General features: G+C 43.5%; 2 protein-coding genes across 3 annotated transcripts in view; both read right to left on the reverse strand.

The window, feature by feature from the left end:
- Nucleotides 1-27467, reverse strand: part of LOC141144255 (LIM zinc-binding domain-containing Nebulette) — a 395409-nt gene that overhangs the window by 12790 nt on the left and 355152 nt on the right. The window contains exon 5 of the mRNA XM_073629752.1: nt 14641-14812. Coding sequence (XP_073485853.1) covers nt 14641-14812 — 172 coding nt within the window. The remainder of the gene's footprint in view (nt 1-14640; nt 14813-27467) is intronic.
- The window catches only part of LOC141144254 (uncharacterized), a 147444-nt gene continuing 134801 nt past the window's right edge, over nt 14825-27467 (reverse strand). For both annotated transcript variants that reach the window (XM_073629750.1, XM_073629751.1), the window contains 7 exons: nt 22202-22312; nt 21864-21968; nt 19835-19927; nt 18968-19060; nt 18783-18875; nt 18114-18206; nt 14825-16352 (listed from right to left, as the gene is read on the reverse strand). In XM_073629750.1, the coding sequence (XP_073485851.1) occupies nt 16134-16352; nt 18114-18206; nt 18783-18875; nt 18968-19060; nt 19835-19927; nt 21864-21968; nt 22202-22312 (807 nt within the window). In that variant the 3' untranslated portion in view covers nt 14825-16133. The remainder of the gene's footprint in view (nt 16353-18113; nt 18207-18782; nt 18876-18967; nt 19061-19834; nt 19928-21863; nt 21969-22201; nt 22313-27467) is intronic.

Below are 27467 nucleotides of genomic sequence, written 5' to 3' on the forward strand. Positions count from 1 at the left end.
TCCCATTGTGAAGATTTCCCTTTACTTTCTGTCCCATAGACACAACAGGAAGTGAGAGGAAATCCCTGTAAATCAAGGGAACTCCTTGGGGACCCCAAGGTCACCAGAACGAGTGTCCCCATTGGAAGATTTTCCCACTATTACTTTTCAGGGGACAACACAAAATTTGGGAATTTCTTTTACTTTCCCTTTTAATGATAATGGTAAGCATGAAAAATAGAGAGGGTGAATCTCTTTAATTGGGGGTGCAGATGGCAATAAAACCTGACAGGTGCTCTAATCCCTCTCCACAATGTCTAAAACGATATATATATAATAATACAAATAAAAACATTAAAAATATAACAATAAACAATTTAAAGTGTCCACTAAAGCAAAAACGGTAATTTTGCAGTAAAATCAGTTTAACCTAGACCACTCCACACATCTCTATAAGTGACTTTGCCCGCACTTAGATCCTACCCCAACCATCAATTCAGTCCCAGAAATAGCAGCAGATCCTGAAGGAAGCCTGAACTGGGTCAAAGGTAAGTATTTCAGCTGCATTTTTAATACTTTAAGGGGGTATAATTAGCATGGCTGTATTTTTGGGTCCAACTCTGAGTATTTGCATTATGGAGCACCACTATGGATTTTAAGGCATGCATGGTAGGTGAAAAACTAACTCCTTACACTCCTAGGTGCCTGCTATACATGTATGCTGCCAATGATATACTTTTAAAGGTCCCTGTTAGACCCCTTTCACACTGAGGCGGTTTTCAGGCATTTTAACGTTACAAATAGGCTTTTAAAGTGGAGTTCCACCCTAAAAAAGGAAATAGCATTAAAATTCATAAAAAAAAAAAAAAAAATTAACTTACCTGAAACCCCTGTTGCTAGGCATTCTTCCTAATCTGCATCTTCCTATTCTGCAGCGCTTCCTCCTCCTAAGGTGAGTGGCCCTGTTGCCTTCTGGGACATGTGTGTGTCCCAGGAAACAACGGGGCCATTCAAAGAGCGCCGTGCCACTCGCGCATGCGCAGTAGGAAAATGGCAGTGAAGCCGCAAGGCTCCACTGCCTGTCTCCCTTAGTTAGGATGGAGGAGCCGCCGGCCGATCCGATGGACGGATCGGCCTCGGGGGGGCCGACATCGCGGGCTCGCTGGACAGGTAAGTATCCTTATTAAAAGTCAGTAGCTACAGTGTTTGTAGCTGCTGACTTTAAAAAAAAAAAAAAACGTCCAGAACGCCCCTTTAAATAGCACTTGAAAACCACTTTTTATTCATTTTAGTGTGTCAATTCACACTCTGGCCGTGCACTTGCGGGATGTTAGGAAAAGTTGTGCAAGCAGCATCTTTGGAGCGGTTTGGGAGTGGGGTTAAAAGCATCCCGCTAGCAGGCAAAAAGGGCCACTTAACCGCTTTCAGACCAGCCGCCGCAGTAATACTGCTGTAGGTTGGCTCCCCTGCGTGAAAGCACGTAGCTGTACGGCGGCTCACGGGGCCTGGATAGCAGGCGTGCGCCGGCGGAGGCGCACGCACGCTCGCTGCACAGCGGGGATGCCGATGCGGTCATCACGTCCATCGGCCACAGGGCGATCGTGAGCAGGAGACACAGAACAGGGACGAGTGTATGTAAACACACACTTCCTTGTTCTGTTCTGACAGGAGTGATAGATCTTGTGTTCCTATCAGCTAGGAACCACGATCCGTCGCTTCCTCTAGTTGGTCCCCTCCCCCTTCAGTTAGAATCACCTCCCAGGGAACACAGTTAACCCCTTTACCGCCCCCTAGTGTTAACCCCTTCACTGAAAGTAACATTTTTACAGTAATCAATGCATTTTTAATCGCACTGATCGCTGTATTAATGCCAATGGTTCCAAAAATGTGTCAAAAGTATCCGATGTGTCCGCCATAATGTTGCAGTCACAATAAAAATCGCAGATCACCGCCATTACTAGTAAAAATAAATAAATAAATAAAAATGCTATAAATCTATCCCCTATTTTGTAGACGCTATAACTTTTGAGCAAACCAATAAATATACGCTTATTGCGATTTTTTTTTAACCAAAAATATGTAGAAGAATACATATTGGCCTAAACTGAGAAAAAAATGAGCTTTTTTAAAAAAAAAATGGGGATATTTATTATAGCAAAAAGTACAAAATATTGTGTTTTTTTCAAAATTGTCGCTCTATTTTTGTTTATAGCGCAAAAAATAAAAACCGCAGAGGCGATCAAATACCACCAAAAGAAAGCTCTATTTGTGGGAAAAAAAGGACATCAATTTTGTTTGGGTACAACGTCGCACGACCACGCTATTGTCAGTTAAAGCGACGCAGTGCCGAATCACAAAAAACTCTCTGGTCAGGAAGGGGGTAAATTCTTCCGAGGCTGAAGTGGTTAAAGAGCGCTAAAACGAGTGGCCCTTTAGCGCTAACAGGGCCACGGCTCAGTATGAAAGGGTCTTAAACTAGCAATTTTGTAGCAGAGATTTGTAGCAGTTCCTTCCTCTTATTTTCTATGTTGTTTTGTAGCTGGATAGAGTTGCAGCTTTAACTAGTGATAATCCTTTTATGTGTAGCTGCAAATGGCTGGGTGCCATGATGATCAGCAGCTGCCCTGGATAACATGAAGAGTTACTGAAGCTGGCGATTCTGTCGCTAAGCTCTGAATGCTGCAAAAAGTAAATTGCTCAGCTACAAATTGCTTGGAATTTCAATGACACAGGCCTTTCATTGATTACAATGCATTTTTCTCCTAGCAAACAAAAATTCTAAGGAGACTGATCATGTAGCTGCTACAAATCACTCTTATGAAATTACCAGTGTGACACGGGCCAAAGTGGAAACTGAATCAATTTAAATCCATATACTAGATCAATATTAATAGTACCCAACAAAAACAAGGCCCCCTAGAGTACTTGAAACAAGAAAAGGCAGCTCTGGCTGCAGTGCTCCTCTCCTCTCTGGCATTGTTCTTGCAGTGACTCCTGTTTCTTTTTTTTTTTTTTTTATAAACAGACAAAACAAACAGACAAAACAAGACATCATACACATTGGACCAAAATATTAGTGCAAATTCAAGTTTGTTTCACATTGCATAGCAGCCATCAATTCAGAAATAGAAGATAAAATAAAAAAAATAAAAGAAAATAAAATCGAATAATTAGCAAAAGAGAACCATACCGTTTATCAAATTAAAGCGGAGCTCCACCCTAAAGTGAAACTTCTGCTCATCGGATCCCCCCCCCCCCCCTCCGGTGTCACACTTGGCACCTTTCAGGGGGGAGGGGGGTGCAGATACCTGGCTAATACAGGTATCTGCACCAACTTCCGGGTATAGATAGCCGCAGAATATCCGCAGATGCTTACCCTCCCCGCCCCCTCGTTGTGTTCTGGGAAACACACCGTTCCCAGAACACAACAGGGACCAGTGAAGATGCGCAGCGCAACTCGCGCATGCGCAGTAGGGAACTGGGCAGTGAAGCCGCAACGCTTCACTTCCTGATTCCCTGACGGCGGATGCCGGTGGGGGCAGATGAGCGATCGAACGGCTTCAGCTGCCGACATCGCTGGACCCTGGGATAGGTAAGTGTCCATTTATTAAAAGTCAGAAGCTGCAGTATTTGTAGCTGCTGGCTTTTAATATTTTTTTTTAAGGTGGAGCTCCCCTTTAAATATCAGTTCACACCTGGTAAGAATAAACTTTGTTCCCTTCTATCCACAGTGGCCCTGAGCATGCTGTATATAGAAATATTATAATCCATAACCCCCATGGGCATTAAATGCCGTTTACGGCTTATCCAGCCACTTTGCCCAGAGTTTGTCGTACTTACCAGGACAACCCTTATTCATGTATGTATCTCTATACAGTGGGAGATTATTATTTACCAATTGTTTCCAGTATAAAAGTGTGGGAGAAAAGGATTTCTTCCAATGTAAAGCAATAGCTTTTCTCCCATAAAATAATGTAGTATTAGCAAACACTCACTCAGACACTGTGGGGAGAGTAGCCTCCACCAGTCCCAACAACGATACAGACATTGAGACCGGCAGAGGAGCGGAAGTAATAGAATTCAACAAATCCACCACTTCCACACAAAATATAACTATATATGGACAGGTCCAGAAGATGTGTGGGGAAGAATGAGGACTGAGACTGAGACTCAGTGTGAGGGGCAATATCTGCACTCACAGTGTAATGATGCAGAAGACTGAGGACACAGTGTGAGTGCAGGACATAATGGTCCACCACCATAGACCATTCTGCTCTCACAGGGTAATGATGCAGTAGACTGAGGGCACAGTGTGAGTGCAAGGTTTAATGAGACAACACCAACATTCTGTTCTCACATGGTAATAGCAGAGAGAGTGATATTGAAGGCATCACATTGGCAGCCCTCTAATTGAATATCGCTCACCACCAGAGAAGGGAAGAGGATCCTGCGTGTGACTGGTTTGAAGGCTTCTTCAAGAATGTAAATATTAAACAAAATTTCGTCCTTAATCACAGCACTTAAACCATCAACCCCAAACTATACCAAATGATACTAAATTATAAAAATTGGAAGAATGAGTGAGTGTTGGGCTTTAACACAAACCAGTTTAATATCTAACAAAACCCATAAACTGGAACGATCACCTTTCATGTTTTCTCATTAGGACCTACTGTTTACTGTGTTCTTAAAGTGGACATAAACCCGATTCATGGCATTTGAGCTGGGCACATATATCTGTAGTGTTTTCTTATCTCTCTTCAAAGCACTGAGCCCTGTAGCTTTCTCCTGCTCAGTAGCTCTGTTATCAGCCTGATAACTTCTGACAAGTTCTCGGAGATGGCAGCCTGAAGTGTGTGTCGTGGGAGGTTGCTATAAATAGATTAGCAGACAGCTTGCCATCTCAGAGCACAGCTCTGCACATTCCTTTCTTCCTTTCAGCTGTCTTGGCTGTATGCCAATAATCCACTCCCAGTGCTGACCAGGAAGAGAAAATCTGTAACACGAAGAGCACTTTCTAAATGATATATACAGCTGAAGACAGCAGATTTACATGTAAAACTTATGTAGGGAGATTTGTTTCATCTCTGTGTATCATCTGAGGCTGTTCACTTCACTGGGTATATGTGAGGGTTTACATCCACTTTAACGATCTACAGAACCACGGGCTTATCAAATTGTTTTTATATCACAAGTAACACTTTTAATCTGTAGCTTTTAGTAACTTTGTTATTTGTGTTAACCATGACTGGAGCGAGTTGTAACACAATGTTAGTGGTTGTTACAGGTGAAGCTCTGCACAGCATTCAGGTGCCACTCTTATTTAATGCAGCTGTCCTTGGTACATAACTCCTAAGAACTCAACAACTGTTACTTACAAGGTGAACTAGAACCTTAAATCTCTATATTGTTGTATATAGAAATGTGTGTCAGACATTTCCAATCAAAAGCACTTAAAGGGAACATCTACTGAGGAATACAAATGAGGTCAAGGTTCAGTCCGAATGTTTGTTTGTTTTTTTTGCTTGTTTAGCAGCAGGTGAACTTCATATATAGTAACGTATATCTACTGCTACTATAAATGACAGCTTCCTTCCCATCAATGGTTTCTAAGGAAGCAGTGGGTGCAGGCACCCACTGCATCCTTAGCAACTAGTGACATCATCTGAACCAGTGATGGCCCCACTCTTTGACTGACCAGGAATAGGGATCCCTGGCCATGTAAACAAAAGGGTGGGGATAGCATGCTATCACTGACCAAATATGGTCATATGGCCATATCTGAGCAATGACCTTAACCAAATATAGCCATGGCCCTGTTTTACCAATAATTTTCTAGCCAGCTACTTTGAATTTTTTTAATTATAAGAGCTCAGGCAGGAAGAGGCTGCAAGGGCCACCCACAAAGTGAATTTTGGAAGATTGGACAAATTACAGATTTAACCTAGTAAAGAAGGACAGCTGCTTTAAACTTGAAATGGTCAGTATCTGTTACCTCTTTCATCAGATGCCCTTGTTCCCTCACTGCAGTAAGAGAAACTAGGATTCATCTCAGACATCTCTGACCTGTCATCACCCTGACTCACTACAGCCGGGCCAGCAGAGTGACAGGAGTGCCTGGTGCCAAGGCTCGCTCTATCTAGAAATGAACAAATTCCATTGTGACTGCAACTAAAAAACACTGAGAAGCATGCAGTAATAAGAACTAAATAAAGTAGCAATACAAAGAAAAAAAGTGCCAGTTCATTTTGAATAGCTCCCCAGAGCACTAAATCAATGCATAGTTGCCAACACTCCCAAATTTCCCAGGACATTCCTGGTATTTAGACCCTTGTCCCGGTCTTACTGTCCTGGGAAATTTCACGGGATTTTTTGCCAGAGTCCACGCTAGAGGTCCGGTACTAGTGAATTGTCTCCGCCGCCATTTTACAGAATACCAGCTCTCGTGAGGAAGAAACAAGAGGCGAAGCCCGGGTGACAATGAAAGTGGCTGCCAATAGAAATAGAGCTGCTCCATTTCTATTGGCAGCCACTTTCATTGCCACCCAGGCTCCGCCTCTTTTTTCTTCCCTTCGGTCTCCACGAGAGCTGGTCTTCTGTAAATGGCACGGAGACCAAATCACCAATACAGAGCAGCATGGACTAACTGCATCTGTGGTGACAAAGTGAAAAGCTGTATCTGTTGTGACACACTGTATCTGTGGTGACAAGTGAGCGCTGTATCTGTGATGACAAGTGACAAGCTGTCTCTGTTGTGACAAGCTGTATCTGTGGTGACTAGTGAAAAGCTGTATCTGTACTGACAAGTGAGCGCTGTATCGGTGGTGACAAGTGAGCTCTGTATCTGTGGTGACAAGTGAGCGCTACACCCGGGGTGACAAGTGAACGCTACATCTGTGATGACAAGTGAGCGCTGTATCTGTGGTGACAAGTTAGCCCTACATCTGTGGTGACAAGTGAGCGCTGTATCTGTGGTGACAAGTGAGCGCTGTATCTGTGGTGACAAGTGACAAGCTGTATCTGTTGTGACAAGTGACAAGCTGTATCTGATGTGACAAGCTGTATCTGTGGTGACTAGTGAAAAGCTGTATCTGTACTGACAAGTGAGTGCTGTATCAGTGGTGACAAGTGAGCTCTGTATCTGTGGTGACAAGTGAGCGCTACACCCGGGGTGACAAGTGAATGCTACATCTGTGGTGACAAGTGAGCGCTACATCTGTGGTGACAAGTGAGCGCTGTATCTGTGATGACAAGTGAGCGCTGTATCTGTGGTGACAAGTGAGCGCTGTATCTGTGATGACAAGTGAGCGCTGTATCTGTGGTGACAAGTGAGCGCTGTATCTGTGGTGACAAGTGAGTGCTGTATCTGTGGTGACAAGTGAGCGCCACATCTGTGGTGACAAGTGAGCGCTACACCCGGGGTGACAAGTGATCGCTACATCTGTGGTGACAAGTGAGCGCTGCATCTGTGGTGACAAGTGAGCGCTACATCTGTGGTGACAAGTGAGCACTGTATGTGTGGTGACAAGTGACACGTTGTATCTGTGGTGACAAGTGAGCGCTGTATCTGTGATGACAAGTGAGCACTACACTCGGGGTGACAAGTGAGCGCTACATCTGTGGTGACAAGTGAGTGCTACATCTGTGGTGACAAGTGAGCGCTACATCTGTGGTGACAAGTGAGCACTGTATCTGTGGTGACAAGTGAGCACTGCATCTGTGGTGACAAGTGAGCGCTGCATCTGTGGTGACAAGTGAGCACTGTATGTGTGGTGACAAGTGACATGCTGTATCTGTGGTGACAAGTGAGTGCTGCATCTGTGGTGACAAGTGAGTGCTACATCTGTGGTGACAAGTGAGCGCTAGGGTGACAAGTGAGCGCTGTATGTGTGGTGACAACTGACATGCTGTATCTGTGGTGACAAGTGACACAAATTGCATCTAGTGACAAGTGAGCCAAGCTGCATCTGGTGGTAGGCTACAGTGGCAAGTGACACACTCAGGGCTCCCACCGATGCTGCATTATGGTGAGTTGAACTATTTCATTTTATATTACAATGTAATAATAGAAAGAATGCGCTTCAATCATCCTGACACCATAACAACCATGGTGCCGTGATGATTGAAGCACCAACACCAGATTTTTGCAGTTTCTTTATCTGCTAAATTTATTAAGCTGTATCTGTTGTGACAAGTGACAAGCTGTATCTGTTGTGACAAGCTGTATCTGTGGTGACTAGTGAAAAGCTGTATCTGTACTGACAAGTGAGTGCTGTATCAGTGGTGACAAGTGAGCTCTGTATCTGTGGTGACAAGTGAGCGCTACACCCGGGGTGACAAGTGAATGCTACATCTGTGGTGACAAGTGAGCGCTACATCTGTGGTGACAAGTGAGCACTGTATCTGTGATGACAAGTGAGCGCTGTATCTGTGGTGACAAGTTAGCGCTACATCTGTGGTGACAAGTGAGCGATGTATCTGTGGTGACAAGTGAGCGCTACATCTGTGGTAACAAGTGAGTGCTGTATCTGTGGTGACAAGTGAGCGCCACATCTGTGGTGACAAGTGAGCGCCACATCTGTGGTGACAAGTGAGCGCTACACCCGGGGTGACAAGTGATCGCTACATCTGTGGTGCCAAGTGAGCGCTGCATCTGTGGTGACAAGTGAGCGCTACATCTGTGGTGACAAGTGAGCACTGTATGTGTGGTGACAAGTGACACGTTGTATCTGTGGTGACAAGTGAGTGCTGTATCTGTGATGACAAGTGAGCGCTACACTCGGGGTGACAAGTGAGTGCTACATCTGTGGTGACAAGTGAGCGCTACATCTGTGGTGACAAGTGAGCACTGTATCTGTGGTGACAAGTGAGTGCTACATCTGTGGTGACAAGTGAGCGCTACATCTGTGATGACAAGTGAGCGCTACACTCGGGGTGACAAGTGAGCGCTACATCTGTGGTGACAAGTGAGCACTGTATCTGTGGTGACAAGTGAGCACTGTATCTGTGGTGACAAGTGAGCGCTGCATCTGTGGTGACAAGTGAGCGCTGCATCTGTGGTGACAAGTGAGCTCTGTATGTGTGGTGACAAGTGACATGCTGTATCTGTGGTGACAAGTGAGTGCTGCATCTGTGGTGACAAGTGAGTGCTACATCTGTGGTGACAAGTGAGCGCTAGGGTGACAAGTGAGCGATGTATGTGTGGTGACAACTGACACGCTGTATCTGTGGTGACAAGTGAGTGCTGCATCTGTGGTGACAAGTGAGCGCTGCATCTGTGGTGACAAGTGAGCGCTGCATCTGTGGTGACAAGTGAGCGCTGCATCTGTGGTGACAAGTGAGCGCTGCATCTGTGATGACAAGTGAGCGCTGTATCTTTGGTGACAAGTGAGCGCTACATCTGTGGTGACAAGTGAGCGATGTATCTGTGGTGACAAGTGAGCGCTACATCTGTGGTGACAAGTGAGTGCTGTATCTGTGGTGACAAGTGAGCGCCACATCTGTGGTGACAAGTGAGCGCCACATCTGTGGTGACAAGTGAGCGCTACATCTGTGGTGACAAGTGATCGCTACATCTGTGGTGACAAGTGAGCGCTGCATCTGTGGTGACAAGTGAGCGCTGCATCTGTGGTGACAAGTGAACACTGTATGTGTGGTAACAAGTGACACGTTGTATCTGTGGTGACAAGTGAGCTCTGTATCTGTGATGACAAGTGAGCGCTACACTCGGGGTGACAAGTGAGTGCTACATCTGTGGTGACAAGTGAGCGCTACATCTGTGGTGACAAGTGAGCACTGTATCTGTGGTGACAAGTGAGCGCTGCATCTGTGGTGACAATTGAGCGCTGCGTCTGTGGTGACAAGTGAGCGCTGTATGTGTGGTGACAACTGACACGCTGTATCTGTGGTGACAAGTGAGCGCTGCATCTGTGGTGGAAAGTGAGCGCTACATCTGTGGTGACAAGTGAGCGCTACACCCGGGGTGACAAGTGAGCGCTACATCTGTGGTGACAAGTGAGCGCTGCATCTGTGGTGGAAAGTGAGCGCTACATCTGTGGTGACAAGTGAGCGCTACATCTGTGGTGACAAGTGAGTACTACACCCGGGGTCACAAGTGAGCGCTACATCTGTGGTGACAAGTGAGCACTGTATGTGTGGTGACATGCTGTATCTGTGGTGACAAGTGAGTGCTGCATCTGTGGTGACAAGTGAGTGCTACATCTGTGGTGACAAGTGAGTGCTACATCTGTGGTGACAAGTGAGCGCTAGGGTGACAAGTGAGCGCTGTATGTGTGGTGACAACTGACACGCTGTATCTGTGGTGACAAGTGAGTGCTGCATCTGTGGTGACAAGTGAGTGCTGCATCTGTGGTGACAAGTGAGTGCTGCATCTGTGGTGACAAGTGAGTGCTGCATCTGTGGTGACAAGTGAGTGCTGCATCTGTGGTGACAAGTGAGCGCTACACCCGGGGTGACAAGTGAGTGCTACATCTGTGGCGACAAGTGAGTACTACACCCGGGGTCACAAGTGAGCGCTACATCTATGGTGACAAGTGAGCACTGTATCTGTGATGACAAGTGACACGCTGTATCTGTGGTGACAAGTGACACAAATTGCATCTAGTGACAAGTGAGCCAAGCTGCATCTGGTGGTAGGCTACAGTGGCAAGTGACACACTCAGGGCTCCCACCGATGCTGCATTATGGTGAGTTTAACTATTTCATTTTATATTACAATGTAATAATAGAAAGAATGCGCTTCAATCATCCTGACACCATAACAACCATGGTGCCGTGATGATTGAAGCACCAACACCAGATTTTTGCAGTTTCTTTATCTGCTAAATTTATTAAACTTTCTGGAGTACACATATTTCTATTGTGGTGTAGGATCTGGGTCTGCTGTCCCTCCACCCCTCTATCCTTCCTTCTTTCTTTCCTTCCTTCCTTCTCCCCTCCCTATATCTTTCTTTCTCTCTCCCTTTCTTTCTCCCTCCATCCCTCTCTACTTTCTCCCCCATCCCTCTTTCATCTCAGACCTAAACCACACCCCATTTTAGTCACACCCAATATTTAGTTTGGACCATGCCCCTTTTTTGCCCCTACGCATATTGTATCATTATTGGCCCATTCCCCAGCCCAGTCCTCCCTTAGGTCCACTTTACAGCTAAATCCTAAACATGTAATCTGCATTTAGGTAGCTACTTCCAATCATCTAGAAGTATTTCAAAGGAGCCCTAAGGGTGGCCATCTGTTGAACATGAGTTTGTACCACCCAAAGGTATCAAAGAGTGGTCAGATCTAACAAACCCTGCAAAGCATGCCAAAAATTGCATGGACAGCATATGACTATATAATATTATTAGTAATAATAATAATAATAATATTCTAAAGATCAAATATGCTGCAAAGAAATGTGACTTTCAACAGTTATTATTTCCCCTTGTACCTACAGTAAGTAGTATTTTTATGTACCTACAGTATATTACATATGCTCTAGCATCTATGTTGTAGCTGAATAACAGAACCAACCCTCAGAGGAAAAATGATTCACTATAAAATTATATACTACAATTGGCTATTCTTTTACTGTACCATATGATGGCCATAGACATTGAAATAATGTGTTTGCCTGTTTTGCCCTGGAATGAAAATAACAACAATGATTTGCTGTACCCGTTAACATACGGAGGCTCCGAGACTGAATATTGTCCTCCAGTGGGTCAATGTCGAAGATGGAGCCTGGGTCAGTGCGCCAAACTTTAAGGTCTTTTGATGAGAAAATGAAACATACAATGAAGGATAATAAAAGGAAGAAGAGAGAGAGAGAGATAGTGAAAGACAAAAATGAAAATACCAGTGGACAGGTACATATGAAATGTATAGAAGTTCATGGAAGAAGACAATCTCTGCAACTTTTGTGATATGTCAGAGAAAAAAACAAAGGGAGGGCACAGCAACCAGGATTCGAGTACATGTAATCACAGGCTTTGATAATCAAGCAAGGTATAGTAGATGGATAGGACAAAAGTAAAACATTTTAGAATTTCCAAAAATAAATGTCCACAGCACACTAGGACGTCACATGTCTCATTCCATCACATAACCCAAAAATTAAGGGACCATGCCTCATTTCCATATAACGAGCAGAGTCATGAATATCATTCCTTTTTATCCCTTGGCTTACTCTACATTTTGAACTGGGGTCTACAAATACAGCCTAACATTAAAGAGCTAATCATTCCACATTGCATACTACTGTTTCAGGTTTGTTGGCTATTATCAGTTCAGTGCATGGAAACAATGCTTTACATGAAAAAATGTTTGTGTGAGGCAGCCTTAAGCCAGCCATAGATGGTTTGAATCATAGCTGGTTCCGCGGGGACCAGCCAAAATTTCAACTATGGGCAGGCTGATTATACTCAAGTTAAGCGATCAATCAACTTGGGTACAAGCAGCATGTCGGATTTTTCACCATCACCTATAGCCACTAGCAATAATCACTGCATTCTCCTGGCACAGACGGCACCTCGCGCCCCCCTGCCAGGAGAACACAATAGTCCTGCAGGAGGGATTCCCCCATCAACACTGACTATGTTGATGGGGGAATCAAGTGGTTCCACTGTGGTGGAAGGAAAGAAAATCGTATCATCTATGGCCAGCCCTAGACCTTACCGGTGGTGTATAGGTCTGTGACCACCCACCTCATGGATGGTCCTCAGTGTGGTGTGAAGATTGGGAAGGTAGATGATGTAGCTCTGTGCATGAAAAGAAAGTCTTAAACTCCAGCTCAGTGTTTCTCAACTCCAGTCCTCAAGGCGCACCAACAGGTCATGTTTTCAGGATTTCCACTATTTTGCACAGGTGATTTGATCAGTTTTCACTGCCTTAGTAATTACCACAGTCGTTTCATCTGAGGGAAATCCTGAAAACATGACCTGTTGGTGCGCCTTGAGGACTGGAGTTGAGAAACACTGCTCCAGCTAGTTGGAGAACACTGATCTTTCTACTGGAGTATGACAAAAAACATATCTAACGTTTTAAGGGCTCTGGTAGGGTTAGATCAGTTAGTTGTGAGGACTGCAGTTTGTGTTCTAAAATCATATTGGTATTATATTATATTATATTGGTCTGTTGTGCCTGCAATGGCGGAAAAAAAAACACTCACAAGCCACCACAATGTTCTATAGAGAAGCAACAAGTTTACTTACACAAACTCCCATCACCATCTAGATCATGGGTGTCAAACTCAATTTCATAGTGGGGCGCATCAGCATTATGACCATTGACCAAATAGAAAAATTAGCTGCACGCCAACATCTGTCCAACAGGTTTATTGAAAGACTGCCACCAGGACTATGACAATGGACTAAGGAGTGATGACATTTCACACATACATTGAGCTTCTTCTCAGTCTCTGAGTCTCTTCCCTCCTCCTCCTAGGCATCCAATAGGATCGCCTGTCCTTTCAGGAAATCGGGTGATGGGTTTCCCTGCTTCCTGATTAGCTGGGAGAAGGATCAGTGTGAAAAACAACTGGGCGGGCTCTGAGCCCAGTGCTCTGCGCCACAAGCCCACCCTATTTTGAAGCCTATTAGAGCCTCTGGCTCTAATCACGTGCTTCACAAAAAACACCCCCCACCCCATTGGAATCCATGTATCTGGCATCCTGTATGTAGATCAGGGGGCTGGACGCATGCGCCCCTAGTGGGTGTGCCGCCACTGCTGGGGGGATATAAATAGTCTGGGGTCTGGAGCAGCCCTGTTCTTGTCCTGCTGGAGTAGTTCCTGCCCCCAGGGGCTGCTGCCCCTTTGAAACAGTTCTGCTGGAGTCTGCTGGTGTTCATCCAGGTCCCAGCTATAGCAGAGCTAGGGAACCTATTTCTAATTGCCTTTGGAGCTAACTAAGCAGTTTCATGTAAGAATCTGGTCTGGAGAACTCATTAATGAGTGCCTGATGGATGCTGGAAGGTGGGTAGCTGCCTACAGACATTGTAAGTACTGGCCTGAGCACAGGATCCTAGTGACTGTGAGCTGTTCTACTTTTGGGGTGCCAGCAGTAGCTCTCTCTGACACAGCTCTTACAGGACCTCTGTTCTGGCCTTCCCATTTGTTTCTGGCTTAAAGAGGTTTCACCTAGTGAAGTATGTCCTCCTGTTACAAGTCATCATTTTTGAAGTATCCCATATCACCCCAACCCCTCTCTTGTTACAAGTTCTACAAGCAATACATCTTAAAAAGACATCTCCTAGACCTAGACTGTTTAATGGAGCCAGAGTGAATGGAGTGTTGTCTGTGTTATTGGTAGCTTTTGCACTGTTTGGGGAAGAACCAATTAAAACCAGTGGCTTCTACTGGTTCATTTTACCTGCAGTTTACCTCCTTCTGACTTGCATTTGACCTCCTTCATTCCCCTGCTTTTGAGTTTCTTTTGCATTACCATTGACTTTTAGGGGTAGAGCAGAAATTCTGACAAAAACAAAAGCCCGTCAACACAATATCTTGCCTGTGCAAAATTCACATATCATGACCACCTTTTTTTCTTTCTTATATCATTAGCTCCCTGAAATATTTTAATTATTATTGGTTGTCCGCTTCCTACCTAGAAGACAGGTAAACAATAAACAATGTGAAAGGAGAAATTATTTTAATAAAACTCACCAACAATTACCCCCGGTCTCCTGTCCATCTCCACTACATGAGGGTGAACTCCTTTATAGGCAGCATCACTGACAATCTGTGTGTTTTTTCTTGCTCGCTCCAACACTGGATCATCTACAACTGGGGTAAAACCTCTGCCTTTTGTCTTCTCAAAATCTTCATGGTATTTTATCTAAAAACATATTAAAAAAAAAAAGATACATCTAACTACAGGCTGAAATGACTCCCAACATGCTTAACAAATATGGAATAACTTGTATATATTGTACAACTTCAGTTAGTTCAATAGTCAGTCCACCCAAACCTCAAGATTCGGTAACTAAGGGACAGGTGGGCTGAACCAACCACTGGCTTCTAGAGGCTCTACAAGTGATGACTCCCAGGTCTGCCCACAAAGACATGGAGTCCTCCTACTGTAGCAAGGTGAGCCTCATTGTTCCTAAAGAATTCTCAGTCATGCAAAAAAAATTATACAACAGGGTGAGTGAATGCTTCCAAATAAACAACGGGACAAGCAAGTGAGCCTCAGAACATCCTCACAGGACTCAACAGTGAAGTAGGGTTGGAGGATGGAACCACCATTAGACATAGATATCCAACAATCAAGAAAGAAGTGTCAAATGTCAAGGAGACTAGTTGAAGTGCTAGAGTGGACAGGATGTAGGAGACACGGCTAGCCAGACAGATGAGTACACTACCTAACAGTTACTGAATTACTAACTAGTTACTAACAGTTACTAAATTGGTAAGACCACAATGCTGATTTCCTGGGTCTGCACCTGCTGGGGGACCTGCTGTGGCTATTATATTTCCCCCTCTCCCTGATAGATTTTTGTAGTTATTTTATATTATGGAAAAGTAAAAGGAGGAGCTGGAACACACCAAGGTGAGCAGAACACCCACAACTCCCAGCTGGGCAGGAACGGTGTCGAGAATTATGAAAAGGAGAATTCACTATTGGGGTGTCCCAAGAAAATTTAGGAAGCCAAGGGCTGACTCAGAGTTCTACCTTCAACTGAAATACAGAATTGGGTGGACTGACCCTTTAATGTACAAGTAGTCTGCCTTATTTATCAATTTGTGCTCAATAATGAACCTAATTACCGTAGTTGCTTTGCTACTAATATTACATCACTTTGCTCACAACATATTAACAGCATATAAAAATGTTTTTGTTTTTTTTTTCAAAAGTGCAACAAGGCAAATGTTGTGCCGTAATCCATAGTAACTAGTCAGCTTTAATAGTTTAGCACAGTCACACTAGGGAAAAACATGCACTGATTGGAAAAGTGTATTTCTCTAATAAAATCAAAGCCAGTTTTACAGAATTGACAGACACTTATTCAGACTTGTGTCACACACCATGCAGCACGCTCACTCTGTGTCAGGTTCAGTCTTTTGGTGTTAATATAAAACGCACAGAAAGAAGTTAGTGAACACATTTTATTAGGTTTCAGTTGTCATATTCAGCATTCCTGTGCAGCTTACTAGTTTCAACATCGCAAGGCTGTGAACTTCTCCCAGTGAGGATAGTCAATGTGGTTTATGAGTATAAGGTGACGGTGATAAACATGCCCTGCTAACTGCACAAATATGCTGCTTCCTACCATGGATATTTTGTTTTGTGCTTCTTTCACATGTCTCAATTCTGGTGTATCTAGAATGAGACTAGGTCTACCTTTCTGTTGCTGCAAATCACTGCTGTACTTCACCTGTAAGAAAACACATATTAGATATGCTTTGTATTGTAATTGGCTTCACTATAGAAACAACCACTGTAATAAGCACATGAGGCTGCTTCATGTACACCCCTAATTTAAAAGCTCATCTGGTGGTACTTCCACCCTCAATGAAGGGTGACATAGGCACTTATGTCACATGAGCGATCCTGTAGCTATTGAAAACTCACCAGCAACATGGTTTCTAACAAATGACATACCTATTGCTATGGAGTGGATCCATTGCAAGCTTAACCAGAGAGATATTGCAAAGTTGCTGCTCCCTTACTAGCATGAAAGGTACAGCATTGCTCTAGGCCAGTGGTCTCCAAACTGCGGCTCTTAGCTTGCCTTTATCTGGTCCTTGGCGCACCATTCCATCCACTGACACCAACAATGGGGCATAATTCCTGTCAGAGCACAATTCCTCCCAATGACACCAACGATGGGACACACTTCCTTCCATTGATACCAACAATCGGGTACTATTCCTTCCATTGATACCAACGGTGGGCCACTATTCCTCCCACTAACACCAACGATGGGGCAGAATTCTTTCAATTGACACCAATGATGGGCACTATTCCTCCAACTGATATCAACAATGGGGCACGAGTCTTCTCACTGACATCAATGATAAGGCACTAGTCCTCCCACTGACACCAAATATAAGACATGGTTTATTCGCACTGGACGCCAGGACATTTTCTACTCCCACTGGCCCTTGACCGGCCCCCCTAAAGTCTGAAGGACAGTAAACTGGCCCTTTGTTTAGGGAGTGGGGCCAATGAGGGAGGGATCTTATTGAGGTAAGTGGAAGTTTATTTTCTGAGATACATCACATCACGTGACATGGACCTTAGAATGATAGTGATAACTCCCAGAATGTTGGTTTTCAGTGCTGCTATTTCTCAAACAGGGCATTGCTCTGGTCTGCCCTACATTTTTGCACTAATTTAATCATCCTGCTGGGCACCAACTTTATCAGGCTTTTCTATGCCAAAATTGCCACCAAAAGCTCTCCATCCTGCACTGAGAGCCACCAAATCAGGATCTCGGTGCTAAGAACAAATATCACTAATTTCATTACATCCCCCGCCAGACTTTAGCTAACAACACAATTAAAGAAGAATTAAACCTTTCATTAAATCAGCTAAATATATTTCAGGTGCATCAAAAAAAAGGTTTTCAATGTTTTATAGTTCACTTTCTTTCTAAAGCAGCCACAGTCTGAGTAGAAAAGTCTGTCCCCGCCTAGCAGCTACAGATTGGGACCCTTGCTTTCTGTGTAGAGGCAGTGGTCTCGCTGCTGAGGTCTGACAAACCCCATACTAAGTCAGACCTATAGCTCTGAAATCTGCTAAGCTCATACTCCCTGCTGATTGGAGAGCTCTAGCCCTGACTATGCAGGGGGCTTGTTGGACCTCTGCATATATATCACTGCCAGCAGGAAAATTGTTGGACCTCTGCAGAGAGATCACCACTTCCACATAAGGATAAAGGTCCCACTCTCCACAAAGCAGGCAGGGGACAGGCTTTCCTACTCAGGCTGTTGCTGCTTTCTAAAGAAACACCTTTTCATTTGATGCTCCTGAAATGTATTTATCTCAACTTCAGTTGGGCCTTAATTCTACGTAACAAAACACTTGTGACCTCCATAGTCCACTTAATGGATGTGCACATCTACACTACTATGATCCATTCTTGTCTACTGCTGGTCATCCTCTAATGTACAGTAAATCAACAGCAACTTGCCGAACTAATATTTTCTTGGTTCTTTTTAACTCTTTCCATCTCCGGAGTAAGACTGACTGCTGTGACCTTCCCAATTTTCTCTTTATAGTGAACCTGAAAAAAGGAAAGAAATTTAATTAAATTATAATTTCAGCTTTTCAGTGAGGCTGTAGATCGCATACAGCTCATTAATCCAGAACTCCAGGCAGATAAAAAACAAAACAAAACAAAACACAGATTAATGCAGGTATATGGTAATTAAAAAAAAATATTATTTTTTAAATGAACTAGTTTAATTAACTGAATCTGACCTGGTATTAGCCTATTGTAGTCCCTATACAGCAGAACTCAGACTGGAAGAATCAGAAAAAGGATAAGCAGCCAATCAGTAACAGCATAACAGATTGCCATGGTATTTTAGACTTTTTGCCCACTGTAAAAGATAACTTAAGGTCCTCTGTGTGATCGCATTTTCAGCTAAACTCCAAACAAACAGCTCATGGGTTGGTATATGTTGCTGGGGATGTGGGGAGGGGGAGTGTTAAAGCAAACCCATTGATTTTCCCTACATAAGTATAGGCTTGCTTTAAGGGTTTGTAGGTGACACACAGCAAAAGCCCTGTAGCTAAGTGAACTGTGTTGCAAGAATAAAGACTAATTGCAGTATCAATCTATGGCACACGCTCTTGCCGTGCTTAAATGCTCCTGGTTCTTCTTAGCAAGTTCCATTTCTGGCGTCATGCTGACTGGTGTAGCTTTTCTCAGAGGCTCTTTATATTGGACCTGTCAATCAGCAGAAAAGCACATGGGTCAGCATAGCACTAGGAAGCACTGAATACAAAACTTCTTAAATTAGATAGGTCAATTCCACTTACATTGCTAATGTTCTTTTGGGTTTCTTTTGCTCTCTGGATTTCTGGTAGGTCGGGTATGGCTGTAGCGGGTCCAATTTCATCTTTATACTTCACCTGCGACAATCCATGAAGGCACAAATGAGTAAATGTAACTCATATGACAAAGATTAGCCGACAAAGTGACGGTGTTACTCTATCTCTATAATAAAAAAAACAGATACCGTATATACTCGAGTATAAGCCGAGTTTTTCAGCACATTTTTTATACTATACTATATTTCTTATACTCGAGTCAAGCACTTTTCTGCAGCAGAGAATGACATTTTCCAAACTGACTTTGGGGCTAGGAACCCCAAATTTGGTGTGCAAACCCAGTGGAACTAGCACTACAACATATCCAAAAGATGGGGTTCCTAGCACCAAGTGGCGCCGAGATACAGGGCCCCAAAGTCGGTTTGGAAAATGTCATTCTCTGCTGCAAAGTGCTTGACATTTTCCTGGGTTCCTAGCACCAAGTGGCCCTGAGATACGGGTCAAGTCGGTCAACTGTGTCCATCTGGACCCTTTGGGTCCAGAGACCTCAAATTTTGGCTGCAGCTAGGGGGCATCTAGGAACCCTTAACTACCGAGTTTGAATTTCGGGGGACCTATGGCTGCAAACGGGCACAGTGAGGCTGCAAATGGGCATTGTTGACCCTCTTTTACACTTACAGTAGCTGCGCATTTCTCACTCTAGGCTTATACTCGAGTCAATACGTTTTCCCAGTTTTTTGTGCTAAAATTAGGTGCCTCGGCTTATATTCGGGTCGGCTTATACTTGAGTATATATGGCAATTAATAAATATAATCATTAGAAAAAAACGGATCACATTTTCTGACCCAACTTACCGCACTGATATTTTTCTGAGTGACCTTCGCTCTTTCCATTTCTGGCGTCTCTCTCACAGCTGTGCCAGCTCCCAATCCTTTTCTGTAGAATACCTGGAAAATGCCCAAAATGTACCAGTAAAAATAGTGCAGTTTATTGCATGTGCAAATTTGTTATAGCTTTGCAGGCATCATACTCATCTATGGCTGTATATTTTTTTAAGGTATAAGAAAAGATGGACAGGAATATTTTGTGTATAACGAAAAGAAATTAAGTATCTGGCGATATAGAGGTTGATTTACTAAGGCTGGAGAATGCAAAATCTGGTGCAGCTGTGCATGGTAGCCAATCAGCTTCTAACTTCAGCTTGTTCAATTAAGCTTCGACAAAACAATCTGGAAGCTGATTGGTTACTATGCAGAGCTGCACCACATTTTGCACTCTCCAGTTTTAGTAAATCAACCCCATAGTGACTGGCATTAGAATGGCAGAGGTAGTAGTAAGGCTTACTTCTTCTTCATGCCAGGTCACATGATCTTCTTATTTAAAGCCATTGTATGGGAACACTTTAAAGTGAGTCAAGGTGCACTTTAAAAGAAGTTTTCCATGCAAGTGTAAAAATGATACCTACCTATATGAGGCTCTAAACAATCCAAACCCTAAGGACCACAAATGTATTTTTGCCATTAGAATTCCCAACAAGTAACCCTTTGTGTAATTAAAAACAACATGGATTTGCTGTATGCTTGCAGTCTTACATAGGTATAAAATGTTTTAAGATAATGTAACCAGAGACAGGCAGAAACACTGTAATCTTAGACCGGGGTCTCTTAGGCTTTTCCACAGATCCAGGCCTGGTTGAGCACAGGCCGGCACCATGGATCCTATATGTGCTAAATACATAGGCAGCTATGGTGCATGACCTTCCACATAAGAGCTTCTGTAGTCAGACTTTTGTTTTTTGCCTCTGACATGACTTTGTAAACCTGTTAGTAAGGTCAGGACTCTGTGCAGACCAGTCAAGTTCCTCCACCCCAACCTCGCTCGTCCATATCTAGATGGGCTTTGCTTTGTACACTGGTCCAAATCATTTGGTGGTGGGGGGATTAGGGTGTGGGGTTGTTTTTCAGGGGTTGGGCTTGACCTCTTAGTCCCAGTGAAGGGAACTCTTAAGGCATCAGCACACCAAGACATTTTGGATAATTTAATGCTCCCAACTTTGTGGGAACAGTTTGGGGATGGCCCCTTTTTGTTCCAACATGACTGTGCACCAGTGCACAAAGCAAGGTCCATAAAGACATGGATGAGCAAGTTTGGGGTGAAGGAACTTGATTGGCCTGCATAGAGTCCTGACCTTAACCCAATAGAACACCTTTGGGATGAATTAGACCGAAGACTGAGAGCCAGGCCTTCTCGTCAACTTTAGAGCCTGACCTCACAAAATGCCCTTCTGGAAGAATGTTTAAACATGCCTATAGACACACTCCTAAACCTTCTGGACACTTCCCAGAAAAGTTGAAGCTGTTTTATAGCTGCAAAGGGTGGGCCAACTCAATATTGAACTCTACGGACTAAGACTGGGATGCCATTAAAGTTAATGTGCGTGTAAAGGCAGGTGTCCCAATACTTTTGACAATATAGTGAAGGTAGCCTTAGCTTCCACTTTGTTACTGCACCTGTAGAAGGAACATTAAAGCTCCAATAGCCACTAAAAGACATCACTGTGACAATATTTTTGTCTTCTCTGCCATTGCTTATATGGTGCATCCTTTTTTTGCCTTCTACCCTCTTTGTAAAGTAAAGTAAATATACTCTTTCACTACCACAGGTGTTACACAAATCCATTCATTCAACCTATAAATGATTGCATTTGTTAATCAGGAAAGAGAATATAAAGGAAAAGTAGTGTTACAAAAAGCGCCTATGTACTAAACCAATAATTTTTCACATAATAATTCTTTATGTCCCATGTTACTGAGGCAGTGTCCTTTGTCTAGAAAATGTTTGCTAGTATCCCAAAAAGTCGGGAGGTATGGTGGTTATACTTACAGCACTTATGGATTTCTGTGCATTCTTTACTCTTTCCATCTCAGGAGTATCAGCCCCTAAAGAATACATAGACATCATCTTCTCTGCTTCATCCTTGTATTTTTTCTGTAGATAACATAAAAAACAGAAAACAAAAAAAGCATAAGAATGTATTATAACTACTTCACTCCTAGCAGTCTTTCTAAAGTAAACCTTTGCCCATGACCATTCAGCAGCAAATATTTTGACTTTTCATGTAGAAAATGAAAAAATTGGCAGCTGCATGATATTTTTTCTTCTAAAATGTTATAAAAAAAATATCTGAAGCTTAGCAGAGAAAACAAGAATTTGCCACTTACCTGACTTGCAAACTCAGAGGCTCTTTTGGCTCTTTGTAGCTCAGGGATATCTGGGCCCACCTGCATCCCTTTCCCTTTTATCTCAGTTTCCAGATCCTTTTTATACCCTTTCTGTAAAGAAAATCACAATACAATAATATGCAGGCCAGTGGGTCTCATTTATCCCCACCCCTGAATGGCTCCATATTCCTGAACAGTGATGAGCACAGGTTTGGTCCGAACTTTTTCAGACGGAACCCAGAAGGAAGGAAGCTCCTCCCCACTGACATCCAATCAACTGCTGCCAAGGCATTCCTTACCCCGCAACTGCGCATACACAAAGCAGCAGGGATGCTCATGACATGATTGACTCATGATTGGCTACATGACCCAAACCCATGCTAATGCTTACTCCTGAACAGCATTTTAACATCTGGAAATGCAAACATTTACCTAGTTAGTCAGGTTGAAAAACACACATTTCCATCAAGTTCAGCCCATAGGAAAAAAATAAACAGAATAAATAAATAGAAAACAGAATCCTATTCCCACTGTTAATCCAGAGAAAGGCAAATAAAGCCATGGTCCAATTTGCTCCAGCGGGGGAAAAATAAATTCCTTCCTTATCCTCCAGAAGGCAATCACGTATTCCCTGTATCAACATTTTAACATTTATAACCTATAAATGTTAATATCCAGTTATATTTTGTGAATTTACAAATGCATCCAGCTCATTTTTAGAACAATCTATTGAGCTGGCCAGAACTAGTTCCTGAGGGAGTCTATTCCACATTTAACAGCTCTTACTCTAAAGAAGCCTTTCCATATGTGAAGGTTAAATCTCTTTTCCTCCAGACATAAAGAGTGCCCCATTGTCTTTTGTAATGACCTGAAAGTGCATAACTCTACACCAAGTTTATGTCTTGAGAACCTGTGTATTGCCTTGTTGAGTATTAGTGTCAGGAAGCTAGTTGTTAGGTAATTTGAACAGAATATAATCCCAAATCCTCATTAAATTAGTAGGTACGATGCCCGGTGGGTGTTGAGATGCGACTCGGTGTACATCTTGCGGCATGTATGTATTCTTTGATCATCCGTTCGAGGGCGAATACTGCTGTGCAAAATGTAAGCACATTGTTTCCCTGGAATCCCAGGTTCTGAATCTGGGGAAGCAACTGTCAACACTGAGAAGTCCCTCCATACTAAAGGAGAGCCAGGAACGTACACGGCAGGTGGCGGCAGGGGCCAGCACAGAGGCGGGTGTAGACAAAGAGGTGCAGGCACTAGGAAAGAGTAGATGGTTGACAGTCAGGAAGTGTAGAGGGGGAAGTGCAAGGGAGGTCGATCCAGGGCTGGAGCATCCCAATAAGTACGCTCCATTGAGTGACATTGGTGAAACCAGTCAGGGACCAGCACTGCTGGAGCTGAAGGACTCTCCTAGGTGCCGGGGGAAGAACTCCTCCAGTGAGAGTGGGGGGGAAGTGAATGGAAAGGAAAGACTTGTTCTGGTGGTAGGGGACTCAATTCTTAGGACAGAGAGGACAATCTGTAACAAAGACCTGAAGCGCCGAACTGTATGTTGTCTACCGGACGCTCGGGTTTGGCACATTATGGATCTGGTGGACAGATTACTGGGAGGGGCTGGGGAAGACCCGGCTGTCATGGTGCACATTGGCACCAATGACAAAGTCAGAGGCAGATGGAGTGTCCTAAAGAACAATTTTAGGGACTTGGGAGCTAAATTGAGGAAAGGGACCTGCAAGGTAGTATTCTCAGGAATACTACCGGTACATCGAGCCACACCAGAAAGGCAGAGGGAGATTAGGGAAGTAAACAAGTGGCTGAAGAGCTGGTGTAGTAAGGAGGGGTTTGGGTTCCTGGAGGACTGGGCCGACTTCTCAGTCGATCACCAGTACTATAGAAGGAACAGACTGCACCTAAATGAGGAGGGTGCAGATCAGCTGGGAGTAAAGATGCCCAAGAAGTTAGAGGGTTTTTTAAACTAGGTGAGGGGGGGGAATTAAAGCGTTACTGGGTCTACTGATTACCAACATACAGACCTAATCACGGATGTGGAAATACGAGGCAATTTAGGAAACAGCAATCACAGGTCAATTGGCTTTAGTATAAATCACACAAATAGGAAACATAAGGGGAATACAAAGACACTGAATTTCAAAAGAGCCAACTTCCCTAAACTACGAACCTTGTTAGAAGGCATGAATTGGGATAAAATCTTAGGAACAAAGAACAAGTAGGAGAGATGGGTTTGCTTTAAGAGCATATTAAATAAGAGCATTAGCCAATGCATCCCATTGTGTAATAAATTTAAAAGAGCGAACAAAAGTCCTGGATGGCTTAACTCCAATGTAAAAATGCATATAAAAGCAAAGGAGAAGGCCTTCAAAAAATACACGGTTGGGGGATCATCATCAGCATTCAGACTTTATAAAGAATGCAACAAGAAATGTAAGGGTGCAATTAGGGCGGCTAAGATAGAACACGAAAGACACATAGCGAAGGAGAGCAAAAAAAATTCCAAGAAATTCTTTAAGTATGTAAACAGTAAAAAAGGGGCGACAGACCATATTGGCCCCATAAAGAATGAGGAAGGACATCTGGTACAAAGGATGGGGAGAAAGCGAAGGTATTGAATTTATTCTTCTCCTCAGTCTTCACGAGGGACTCGGGGGGCTTCAGTAACCAAAACGGCAATGTTTATCCTTATGACACTGGGACAAGATGGCTTGCATCCGAGGGTACTTAGGGAACTCAGTCAAGTAATTGCCAGACCATTGTTCCTAATTTTTACTGATAGTCTACTGACTGGAATGGTACCAGGTGATTGGAGAAAAGCCAATGTAGCACCAATATTTAAAAAGGGCCCAAAATACATCCCTCGGAATTACAGATCAGTTAGCCTAACATCAATAGTATGCAAGCTCTTGGAGGGGGTGATAAGGGACTATATACAAGATTTTAGTAACGAGAACGGTATCATTAGCAGTAATCAGCATGGATTCATGAAAAATCGTTCTTGCCAAACCAATCTATTAACCTTCTATGAGGAGGTGAGTTACCATCTAGATAAAAGAAGGCCCGTAGTCATGGTGTATCTGGATTTTGCAAAAGCATTTGACACAGTTTCCCATAAACGTTTACTGTACAAAATAAGATCCGTTGGCATGGACCATAGGGTGAGTACATGGATTGAAATCTGGCTACAGGGGCAAGTTCAGAGGGTGGTGATAAATGGGGAGTACTCGGAATGGTCAAAGGTGGGTAGTGGGGGCCCCCCGGGTTCTGTCCTGGGACCAATCCTATTTATTTTGTTCATAAACAACCTGGAGGATGGGGTAAATAGTTCAATCTCTGTATTTGTGGACGATACTAAGCTAAGCAGGGCAATAACTTCTCTGCAGGATGTGGAAACCTTGCAAAAAGATCTGAACAAATTGATGGGGTGGGCAACTACATGGCAAATGAGGTTTAATGTAGAAAAATGTAAAATAATGCATTTGGGTGGCAAAAATATGAATGCAATCTATACACTGGGGGGAGAACCTCTGGGGGAATCTAGGATGCAAAAGGACCTGGGGGGCTCAGCAATGGCATGCAATGCAATGCCAAGATGCTGCTAACAAAGCAAACAGAATATTGGCATGCATTAAAAAGGGGATCAACTCCAGAGATAAAACGATAATTCTCCCACTCTACAAGACTCCGGACCAGCCGCACCGGGAGTATGATGTCCAGTTCTGGGCACCAGTCCTCAAGAAGGATGTACTGGAAATGGAGCGAGTACAAAGAAGGGCAACAAAGCTAATAAAGGGTCTGGAGGATCTTAGTTATGAAGAAAGGTTGCGAGCACTGAACTTGTTCTCTCTGGAGAAGAGACGCTTGAGAGGAGATATGATTTCAATTTACAAATACCATACTGGTGACCCAACAATAGGTATAAAAAAAAATTGCGGAAGGGAGCTTAACAAGACACGTGGCCACTCATTAAACTTAGAAGAAAAGAGGTTTAACCATAAACTACGTAAAGGGTTCTTTACTGTAAGAACGTTAAGGATGTGGAATTCCCTTCCACAGGCAGTGATCTCAGCAGGGGGCATCGATAGTTTCAAAAAACGGTTAGATAAGCACCTGAACGACCATATGATCATATGATGACATATAATCACACACATAGGTTGGACTTGATGGACTTGTGTCCTTTTTCAACCTCACCGACTATGTAACTATGTAAAGGCAAATGGACTGTGTACTTTGCAAACTGCAGTTGCACTTTGTTAGAGCAGTTGCTCAAGAGCTTAGTAAATGAGCTAAAGCTCTGCTAACTTCCATTATCCAATCATGTGCAAGCACAATTGCTGTTTTTTTTTATTTTCCTTTGCACGTGATTGAGTATTTTTTTCAAAGTGAAGCTTTACCTAATTTACTAAGTTCTGGAGCAACTGCACTTGCAGAGTCTATTTGCAATTAGTAAATTAACCCCTATACCTCTTTTCTGGTTCAATATTTTTTATTGCAGGAATATCCTTAACATATGTGGTAACACCAAAGCATCAAGTCTGCCCATACAGGGGCTATGATTGGTGACAGAAAGAACACAACATACACAGCGTAAACAAAGGAGGGAAGATCCCCAATTTAACGAGAACAGAAATCTTAAGTGGAACTTACATATAGCTAGGGATTAACCCATTGAGTGCAAAAGTAGACAGGACTGGTATCTTTAAAACTCTGTTTTGACCGCTTCTGGACTGCCCCACGTACATTTACTGCCCAGGTGTGCTAAATCATGTACCTGTAAGTGATTTCGTGCACTCGGTTTAGGGGGCCGGCGCGCCACTGCCACTATGATTGGACACAAGAGAGACGGAGCAGCGGTGAACAAAGCACACTGCCGATCTGTCAGGGAAGAAAAGTGAGAGATAAGGTGTTTCAGCTAAGCTGAATCGTCATCTCTCTTTTCCTCCAGTGAATCCACTCCCTCCACAGTTAGAAACTTGAAACTTCACCTCCCAGAGAACATATTTAACCCCTTGATTGCCCCCTACTGTTAACCCCTTCCCTGCCAGTGTCATCTACAGTATACAGGGATCGGTGCATTTTTACCACTGTATTGGTGTCACTGGTCCCCAAAAAGTGTCACTTAGTGTCAGATTTGTCCGCCGCAATGTCGCAGTCCCACTAAAAATCACAGATCGCCGCCATTACCAGTAAAAAATAAAAAAATAAAAGTCCCTAAATCTATCCTGCAGTTTTAGATGCTATAACT

Source organism: Aquarana catesbeiana, linkage group LG05 (genome assembly GCF_042186555.1).
Source record: "Aquarana catesbeiana isolate 2022-GZ linkage group LG05, ASM4218655v1, whole genome shotgun sequence".
NCBI classification, from domain to species: domain Eukaryota; kingdom Metazoa; phylum Chordata; class Amphibia; order Anura; family Ranidae; genus Aquarana; species Aquarana catesbeiana.